The 10,224-nt window shown below is 43.5% G+C and overlaps 1 protein-coding gene across 1 annotated transcript in view; it reads right to left on the bottom strand.

Annotated features, from left to right (window-relative positions):
* Positions 1–797: 797 nt before the first annotated feature.
* PSMA4 (proteasome 20S subunit alpha 4) overlaps positions 798–10,224 on the bottom strand; it is a 9,973-nt gene continuing 546 nt past the window's right edge. Inside the window, exons 2-9 of the mRNA XM_069071405.1 lie at positions 8,338–8,363; positions 8,030–8,072; positions 7,574–7,736; positions 5,732–5,809; positions 4,504–4,592; positions 3,933–4,063; positions 3,488–3,611; positions 798–1,198 (exon numbers count right to left, since the gene is read on the bottom strand). Of these exons, the coding sequence (XP_068927506.1) occupies positions 1,044–1,198; positions 3,488–3,611; positions 3,933–4,063; positions 4,504–4,592; positions 5,732–5,809; positions 7,574–7,736; positions 8,030–8,072; positions 8,338–8,340 (786 nt within the window). The 5' untranslated portion in view covers positions 8,341–8,363 and the 3' untranslated portion in view covers positions 798–1,043. The remainder of the gene's footprint in view (positions 1,199–3,487; positions 3,612–3,932; positions 4,064–4,503; positions 4,593–5,731; positions 5,810–7,573; positions 7,737–8,029; positions 8,073–8,337; positions 8,364–10,224) is intronic.

Below are 10,224 nucleotides of genomic sequence, written 5' to 3'. Positions count from 1 at the left end.
ACGACTAACTTTGATAGATTTGGCTCCTTTCCGCAATGCAAGGTTATAAGACAACTCAAAGACTCATGATGGAAAGGCTATCCACATCCAGAGAATTACAGTCAATGTAGATTGAAGCAAACTACCTGCTCCCTTTTTTGTTTTGTTCCTTCTTTCTCATTGTTCATTGCACTGGTTATAATCCTCCTTTATAACATGACTAACGTGAAGGTATTTGTAGAACATACATCGGATTGCATGCTGCTATAGGGGTAGGAAGGGGGAGAAGGTAATTTGGAACTCAAAGGATTGTGGAACTGAATGCTGTAAACTAAAAGTAAATAATAATTTTTTTTTTTGAGGATAAAGAGGGATGGAATGAGTTTGGTTTTTAACATGTTCTACTTGAGGTGACAGACAGTGGGGCATCTGGGTGGAGATGCCTAGTGGGTAAGGCAGGTCTGAACCGTGAAAGCTCAGAACTGGCTATCTAACTAGCTGGTGGCTAAGAGCCACTGACCACCTCAGAAATGCCTCTTTTTCCATCTCTAGCTGCCAACACAGGCCCTCCCCACCTCTCCTGGACTGCCACTTTGATGACACAGAAACCAGCCCCTGTCTCTGGTTTCTGTCAGTTTCATTCATCTCCCACCCAGATACAAATTCACCAAGTACTTAGTCTGTGCTCAGCAATGGCCAGGGCGTTCTGTCAGTGTATTCCTCCCAATAAGTCACTGCTCTATCAGAAGGTGGATGGACCAGCTTCCTCTGATGGTGCTCAGTTCTCAGCTACAAAGCTGGAATAAACACACAGTTCAGTTCTTTCCAAATTTTATTCAAAAAGCAGACATAAGATGTCCACGAGGAATAATCATCATTACAGTAAAGTACTGAGGGGCCCAGGATGACAAGGGCCCCATCCAGTAAGTAATGTCCTATTTCCTCACTGAAGACACTAAGAAAAACCAGGCTCGAGGCTTCCTCCGTGTAGCATTTAAGAGCAGCTTTTTAAGCTGAAAAGGAACCCTGAGGTTATCTATCTTAAAAAACCCTGATTTCAGGTTCTACTTCTCCTTTTCTTTCTGTTCTTTTTCCTTCTTCTCACGTTCTGCTTTTGCTTCTTCCTCTTCATGTTTCTTAATCAACTGCTCCACTTCTCTCTGTTTTAAAACTCTTATTGTCGTCTTTCCGTTTTCTCTTGTTAATGTTGCAATTTCAACTATAAACAAAACAAAGGAATGTTTGTCCAAAACAGTCAATCACGTTCAAAAACATTAACCACGCACCCCCATCCAAGCGGCTCCCCCCACTGTGTCTCCCCCACATCTCCAGCCACCATGCTTGCCTACACAAGATCTCTCTTTTGGACTCCAGTCACCTCTCAGAGCCTACTGAGCCCAGGCTCTCGAAGGCAGACTCCGAAGACTGGAAAGCCTTCAGTACCCTGGGCCCATGCAGACCCTGGACCAGCCACAAGCTGACCCCTGAGGCACGGTGGGCTTGTGAACCCCTGCTGGAGACTGCTGAAGGAAAGGCTGACTTACTGTCCTCTATCTATCTATCCCTTGCAGCTGAAGCGACCTCAGAGACCCTCTAGTGAACATTTTACAGATAAGGAAAGGAGACTCGAAGAGCTCAGTGACTTTCCCAAGGTCACCATGATCAGAGCTGGGACTCAGATCTAGCTCTTCTCGTTCCCAGTGCAAGGGGGGCTCCTCCCCGTTTCCTCATTAAGGCCTCTCTGAGCACTTCTCCTCTCTACTTCTTGTATCAAGGCTTTCCAAGCTCCATTATGCTCTCATGAACTTCCTGAGGGAGAGGATCTCTTGCTATTGCCAAGCAAGGAGCCCCCATGATGAGGGTGGGAATATACAGTAAGGGAAAAAGACAAAAGGAACGTTTCAATTATAACTTGAGAGGCTAAATTCTAACTCAACTGAACCAAGAAGGTACTAAACAAGCTGCTTTTTTACCTGACCTCTTGCTCTGACACTACAGTGTCTGTGATTTTACTGACATGGCACAATCCCCACAGCTCAGAGGAAGCTTCAAGAGCTGCTCTGGCCCCACCTGGGAACCAGCCTCTGGGCTCCTTCACACTCAGCACAGCTGCTTCTCAGACACCAGACAGTGACAGAGCCACAGACCTTTTTAGCTCAGGGGGGGCCCACCCACGGTTCTCTTTATTATTGTTCAGTCATTTCAGTTGTGTCTGACTTGGCAGGACCCCGTCTAGAATGTTCTTGGCAAAGATACTGGAGTGGTTTGCCATTCCCTTCTCCAGCTCATTTTACAGCTAAGTGACTTGCCCAGGGTCACCCACCTAGGGTCTGAGGCCAGATTTGAATCCAGAAAGATGAGTCTTAATGTGAAAATGTTTAATGTGGATGTATACATATACATATAGAGCCTATATCAGACTGCATACCGTCTTGGGGAGGAGGAGAAAATTTGGAACCCAAAAGCTTATGTAAGTGAATGTTGCAAACTAAAAACAAATAAACTTAAAAAAAAAAAAGATCAGCCTTCCTAACATTCTAAGCACTGTGCACACCTTGGTGCCTTGAGGTTCAATGTTCTCCTCTTTGTAGCCTTGGATCTCTGGACACCTCCCTGATCTGAGACAGTGGTGATTTTGAATCCATAAGAAGTTATATTTAAATTCCTACTTACTGTTATTCGTAATAACAATAATGATAATAACAATCTTAACACATATAATGCTTTAAAGTTTACAGGGCACTTTCTCAACAACAGCCCTGTGTGCTAATTACTGTCATTAACATTGTCCCCCTTATAAGGGTCACAACTGAGGAAAGGTCACGACTGGCCCCACTGTCAAAGCTCTGATCTGAACCCAGACCTCCTGACACCACGTCCAGATCTCTTTTCATTCCCCCATTTTTCTTCAAAGGTTTAACATGAAGATAACTACAAAAGATGGAAGAGTCTCGGAGGAAAGTCATCCTATTTTTCAAGGAGGTTTTTGCAAGCTGAAGACTGAAGTCAGCCATACCAGGGCTCCTTTATTCACTTGCTTCTGGGAAGCCATTCCTAATCCTACCTCCTTGACACAATACCTGAACCCCTGACCTGTTGGGCCCCACATTAGACTAGGCATATGCCTCTCATATATTTATTTTTGTAGCTTTGGATTTTATTTAAAAAAATTCAACTATGACAATATGGACGTGTCAGTATCTAACCCTGACAGGGGTTTTATATTCCTTTACACTACAGTTACTTGCATGCTGCATCCCCTCTTCCCCACTGGACTGCAGGCAAAGCCCAGACTCATGGCTTTCTACATTTTACTTTCCCCAGTATTACATGCAGCTCTGCCCAGAGCAGAGAGAGATTTGCTGAATCTCCCTTTCAACAGGTTTACCTTAACTACCAAACAAAACAAGCACAACCAATCCAATCCTCTTAATGGTGGTGGGTATTTTCAGCACCAAGACAATAAGGATGTCACAGACAAGACAAGCATAGTCGAGACATAGGTTACCTTTTTCAGCAGAAAGTTTACTAACATCCATGGTTTTATTGAGCACTTTAATTGCTAAAGCAAGTGCTGACTTCAGAGTCATTCCTCCTTCCTTGTAGTCTTGCTTTAACATTGAAACAGCCGCCTATAGATACAGAGGGAACAATCAATGCCCAGAATTCTCTTTAAGCTTCTGAGTAAAGTTCTTAAAATATACACATGAGAAGACAAGCATCATCCTGGGTGTTCAATGTAGAAGGCTTCCCACCACACCCCCCGTGAGGCAGCTAGTGGCAGAACCATCCCCAGCAGAGGAAGCTGAGGCTCAGAGAGATTCAAGCCCAAAGCCAGGCTAACACAAGTCACAAAGGTCAGACTTGGGTCTGCTCCAGAGGACTCCCTCTCTCTGCATGATACCGGGCTGCCTGCTCCTGCTCTCCATTTCCTGCTATGAGAGGACACTCACCGCACTATTATTCCCAATGCAAGTGGCCTTCCAACCTCCATAATTTCCACTGGGATCACTTTGATACAGCTGGAAACCATAATGCTTATCCCAGCCGATGTACAGCAATGAAACACCAAAAGGGCGTTTTCCTACAAAAAACAGGTCAGTATTAGCAGAGTAAACGTAGGAACCAGATGGTGGTCATTAAACTCATTTACCGAACCTTTTTCTGCAAACTAAAACTTTCATAAACCATTGATAAGCTCTACCATAAATCCTACTTTTGTTCACTAGAAATACAGAGTCAGAAGGCAGAATAAAGATAGGAAAACTTAGTTTTAAGTGGCATTATTATATAAACAGAGATTCTCTTCCTTACTTAAAAATGTTTATTTTAGCCTCTCGAGGGTTTAGCAACAAAATTTCAGGCCTAAACCACATGCCTGCAAGACGAAAGCAGTAATATTTGAAAAAAATGTTAATATACATAATTTTCAACTTCTTTTTGCTAACTAAAAAGTAATTTCTTATTCCTAAGCTTTTATGCTTTAATATTTTTAGACAGGTTCAAACGATCAATAATCAGTACCTCCAAACTGTGTATAAGCTTGCTTGATATCACACAGTGCTGTGACCAACTGCTCACAGGGGATAGGCTCTTGATATTGTAACAGGTACCTAGTGTGCAAAGAGACTGACATATTAACACTGAAAACGAACAAACAAAACCACTCAGCAGTTCTACTGCGTGAAGACGTTATCAAAGTCCTACACCACAAAAGTAAAAGGTGACATGGAGGAATCAAGCCAACACAGGCATTCCTGATGTTCCAAACATTACAGTCACATATTTAAGGCAGAAAAGGCCAGTGAAGAGAGCGGTAATGACAGGATTATTTACCCCAGAGAAATACAAGTGTGCATCTGTGGTTAAATAAAGGCAGCTGGGGGTGTCATGGAAAGAGCAATGGACTGGGAGCTGGGAAGACCTGAATTCAAATACTGTGTTACACATCAGCCAACGCGAGCCGTGGAAGTTACTTAGCAGCTCTTTCCTCATCCACAAAATAGCGATTAACAATATTCCTTAAATTCCTATGACTCTGGAATGATTCTTCTCAGTATATCAACCTATCTATCATATTTTGGCATTTCCTCGATGAGGGGAAGACTTTCAGACCCACTAGACATTTAAAAACCTTCAAAACATTTTTGGGGGAATGTTTTATAGACTGAGGAAGGTCTCCATAATTAACAGACTCATATCAACTTCTGACAACAGCTTTAGCACAGCCTCCGTTGAAAAAAGTGTATTTTATAAAGTTAAAAATCACTTTTAACATTAAAAAATCCCCTACCTCTTAGGGTTGTTGTTAGGATAGATGAGATAACAAAGATAAATTAAACTTTAAAGTGCTACATGCACCTTATTATTAACAAGAGAAAAAGTCTGGTATATTACGTGTATCACAATTCTCAATTTGTGACATAAGGAAGAGCATTATTACTACTACTAATAAAAAAGACACTGGATCAGCTTTGATCTGTGTATACCCAATGATGAAATTATTAATCTTCTGCAAATTGAAAATGTTTCTGTAACTGCCAATGATCTGTTTATCTTAATAGATCACAACATGGCAAGACCCAATAACAACACCTTTTAAGTGGCAGTAACATCTGAAATTTCAGTCTTTTTTGGAGAAGAGATCTTTTCAATGGCTCTTAATGAGAATGACCGAACTCTGTGCCATAGATGAGCTCTCCCTGGTACTAAACCCAAACTGCTGTGTGTTCTCCTCACCACGTGAACCTACCTCTGAGCAATGAGTCTCAGTTCATTAGTTAAAACATTAGCATCGGAAGTTATGCCTGCCACACTGCAAGCCATATCCCTAAAGGAATAAAAAAAATGAAGTTTTATCAGATAAATAGTGAAAATTCCTATAGAGAATAGTTGACAGTATTAAAGAATAAATATCTGTAAACATCTAATAATATGGCACTCTAGCCACACTCAACTCTGGTGACCCTCAAGTTGGTTACCATCTATTATTTTTTAATGTATGTACTATTAGTAACCCAAAATGTTTGCTTCAGAACATCAACAAATAAAGGAAATTAGAAAAACTCTGCCTTTGTAAAAGACCTTTGAAATGGTGTTTCATTTTGGGAGTTTCAACCCATATTGTTCCTGCAGAGACTGCCTCTCCCACCTGCCCAGAGCTCACCCTTCCTCATGGTTGCAAGTGTGGGGCCTCCAGGATGCTGGATGCTAGACACAGCTACTCATATCTCTTCAATGGGGAGCGAGTCACCACCTACAGTCTTTCTGGTTACATGAAGGAGCGTCAGGCCAGCGTGGTGGCCCTACCGCTGTGCTTCCAAAGCTGGGCACTGCATCTGCCCTGCTAATATAATCCTTAATAACATTCTTCTATGCATTGTCTCCTTCAATTAGAACATGGTTCTTTGAGAACAGGGCTGGTCTCACTTTTCTATTTATACTCCTAACACTTAGCCCATTGCTTGGCACCAACTATGCACCTGATAAATACTTCTCCACTCCACTTCATGGCAAACACCTTACTTTGAATGGGGGATTACAGGTAACATGGGAGTTAAAAACTTCTACTGATAAATACATATGAACAAAAGAATACGGAATGAGAGAGAGACAAATGGCCTTTGTTTCTACTCTGCATACAATAGCTAAGCCCCCTTTTGGCTGTTTTAGACAACAGACATCCTCAAACCTATATGCCACTTTTCCTTCTTATCACAAAGCAGGCCAACTGGCCACTGGGCTTAAGCCACAGACCTGCCATAAAGAAAATGCTGTCTTTGTCATGGGAAGGACTGAACATTTTGAGATTTTATGGAACATCATACCATAGTTGGCAGGAGCTCTGGAGATCATGTACACCAGTCCCAGCATTTTAGAGAGTGGGAAAGTTTAGGCCAATGGCCTCCAAAACAACACAAATCGGTAAAGTTGGGGTGAGGTCAGAAGCAAACCTGGCTTTCCTGCTCCTATGTTACAGGCAGGCTGACATCTGGTAGCAGCACTATAGCAAGGTTACAGGCAATTCCATCCCAAGTTTTTCTCCCTTTGCAGGCTGTCACTTATGGACACAGGGGGCAGAGAAAGTTCTCATCTCATAAAGTGTAGCAATGAGACAGTGTACACTGAACCAAGGGCTGGAAGACACTCCTCAGGTCTTGCCTCTGGCACAAAGTAGCTGGTTACCCCTGGGTCACATAACCTTCTGATGCCCCAGGTCACTCTAAGACTACAATTTACCATCAAGCTGCCAATCTGCATCTTATACTGATGAAATCACAGGCCTTGACCAAAAAAGGGGCCTTTTAGAAACTCCTTATGATAGCTGCTCAATGGCTCCTCATCTGAAGTGAGAATCCTCACAAAGAACTGGGCCCAACAGACCAGAACCTGGCCTTAACTCTAGAAAACAGACAACATAAGCAACTCGGTTCTGAAGAACACAAGACTCAATGAGGTGCCTTAAGGTCTCATTTACTAGCTACTACCCACCTACATTTTCCCAGGACACACAGAGAAATTCTAATTTCCATTCTATCACAGGTATGCACATCATTACGTAGAATGAACCTTCCTTCTCAGAGATCTCACTTACTCATTAAGTTTGTAAATCTTTTCTGAAAAAAAGACTTCATCCAGAAGCTTGTGGATGTTCCGTCTCTCTGCAGCTAGCAAAACACCGTCATTTGCTAAAATTCCCAAGCAGGTGCCTGCATGTCCAATAGCCTCCATGGCATATTCCACCTGGTACAAGCGACCTACAAAAATACGGCCAATAAGCAAGCTTTCTTGTCACTGCTGACAGACAAGACACTCAAAAGAAACCAAAGCGGCAGCAAAGACACCAACAAGTCAGGGATGATGTCTCTGGTTTTTCTATGCAGGATATCAGAATAACCTAGAAGATATATTACCAGAAAGTTCAATTTTTGACAGAGAGCTTAGATATTTTTAAGGGCATAAAAGTGTTTTTTCTTTTAAAAGACACTGAAACATAACTAACAGTTTTCTCTCACTATGATTTTAGATAAACTAAAGGATTTCTACTTACCTTCTGGTGAAAATATAGTGGTCCTTGAGTCATATCTTCGAGACTACAAAGGAAATATACGCAATGAAATTTTGCCTTTCCAAAAGTCTCGGTATAAATTCCCAAACACATCCTCACCTGCACCCACCAAACCCAGATGTTCTATGTACACTGAAGAAGAAGATAGCAATGGTTTAAAAATCTTGGAGTACTTCCTCCAACTTCATTTTACCCACTTCAGTTTTTTGTGCCATGCACAGGCATAAGGAACAAACAATGCTCTTTGTTACTAAGACTGTGAAACTACTACTGGCATGTACGTAACTCACCATGTTTCCTGTATTTTATATTATTCCTAAAAAAAAAAAAAGTCCATTAGAGAGAATATTATGACAGTTTTCTAGACATTTTGAAAACATGTGTTACAAGTCTTATGACAGTAACTGATGACAAATACCTGAATTTTTTCATTTATAAATACTACTGAGCAACAAAAAGGCACAGCAATCTCATCAAAAGATTTTACTGACTGAAATTAGAAAAGGAGTCTTGGGAAATTAGTAGTGGAAGGAAAGAGGGGAAACAAACATTTATTAAGTGCCTACTATATGCTAGGTATGGTACTAAATGCTTTACAAATATTTCATTTGATTCTCACTACATCCCTGGGACAAGAATTAACAGATTAAGAGACTTGCCCAGGGTCACACAACTAAGACTAATAAGTGTCTGGGGTCAGATTTGAATTCAGGGAGATGAATGTTCCTAACTCAAGGTCTAATTCAAATCCCTGTCATCAGCTGCCTGTCTACCAATGCCTGTAGGGATTCTGAATTCTAGTTCTCATGTTATTATTATGATATTGTGAGGCTGAGGGGAAAAACAAAAACTTCCATGGGCCATTCTTAATTTCTCATCTCTAACATGCTACCTTACAGAGAAAGAAGAAAAAACTAAGAGATCATGACACCTTGAGACTCTTCATGGGAAAAGCAAGTCCCAGCTGTCACTTAGGAGCTGTGTGACCTTAGTAGGCATATAAACTCAGTTTTCTCAAGTATAAAATGAAGAAAAAGCTTCACAAGGTTTTAAGGAAAGTGCTCCGTAAAGAACCATGAGCTATTATCATTGTACAATATTTTGTACCACACGAAAAATACAAATCTTTCCACGATAATTAAGAGTTTGTGAAAACTAAAGCCCTAGTTGTTATAGATAGCTTAAAGCTTCTGATATCTTACTTCACTCTCAAAGTCACCTGTTCTGGTGACAAATGACTCATTTTACCTGATTAGGAGCTGAGGAATAACCGCTTAGCTACACCAGAAGCCACATAAGGTGCCAGCAAATAAAAGACTCCTTTTCTGTCAATTTGGCAAATTCAAGAGAAACCTGCATTCCAGTGACAGAGGCCGATTCCCTCCTATAAGATACAGCTCCTTCTCTTATCTGGCAAGTCTGGTTGGTGTTATACGACCAGCTGGTGCTACGGAGCAGGGGAGCCCAAGCGCTCCTCCTCCTCCAACTTCCTGGAGCCATCGCGATCTCTCCTGTCCTACCCAGGACACCCCACCACCTAGCCCAGGACCCCAGGCCCGGCTCCGAGCCCCCAGGTCGATCGCTTCGGCCTCCGGGTGGGCCTAGATCACTGCCAAGGTGTGAGCCTCCCCGCTCGTCAGATGCGTAAGCAGAAAGCAAACAAAGTGAAAGTGAATGTAAAGGTCCGGAGTGAGGCAGCTCCGGCCCGGGCACCCCCGCCTCGCCCCATCGGGACTCGGCGCCCTGCGGGGGCAGGGGAAGAGTCCTGCCCAAGCCCTCGGGTGGCGGCCCGGGAGGGAGCGCGGCTCACAGGGACACACTGTAGCCCAACGCCGTCCGTGACTAGGGCCCGGCTCCTGGGGGGAGGGGCGTGTCCGGGGCTGCCCACCCCGAAGGGCTGGGGCGCCCGGGGGTCCCGCACGTAACAAACGCCGGGTGAGGGCCGCGGACGGCCCAGGGTGACCCAAGACCCATTTTCTAAAAGAGGAAACTGAGTCCCGAAGGGAAACAAGGCGCCCGAGGTCCCCGGGAGTGAGGCCGCGATGCCCCCCACCCCCGGGCCAGGTTGGGGGCACAGCCCCGGGCCACAAGGGTCTCCCACGCGCGCGGCTCCCGCCCGACCTCACCGTACAGGGGAGGAAACTGAGGCCCGGCCACTTCGGGCCCCCCCCCCCACC

This window comes from Petaurus breviceps, unplaced genomic scaffold (genome assembly GCF_028583685.1).
Source record: "Petaurus breviceps papuanus isolate PSGF00001 unplaced genomic scaffold, PetGlider_PUasm1.0 90825, whole genome shotgun sequence".
NCBI classification, from domain to species: domain Eukaryota; kingdom Metazoa; phylum Chordata; class Mammalia; order Diprotodontia; family Petauridae; genus Petaurus; species Petaurus breviceps.
The sequence above is the reverse complement of the archived record's forward strand: the minus strand, read 5'-3'. Positions and strand labels throughout refer to the sequence as shown.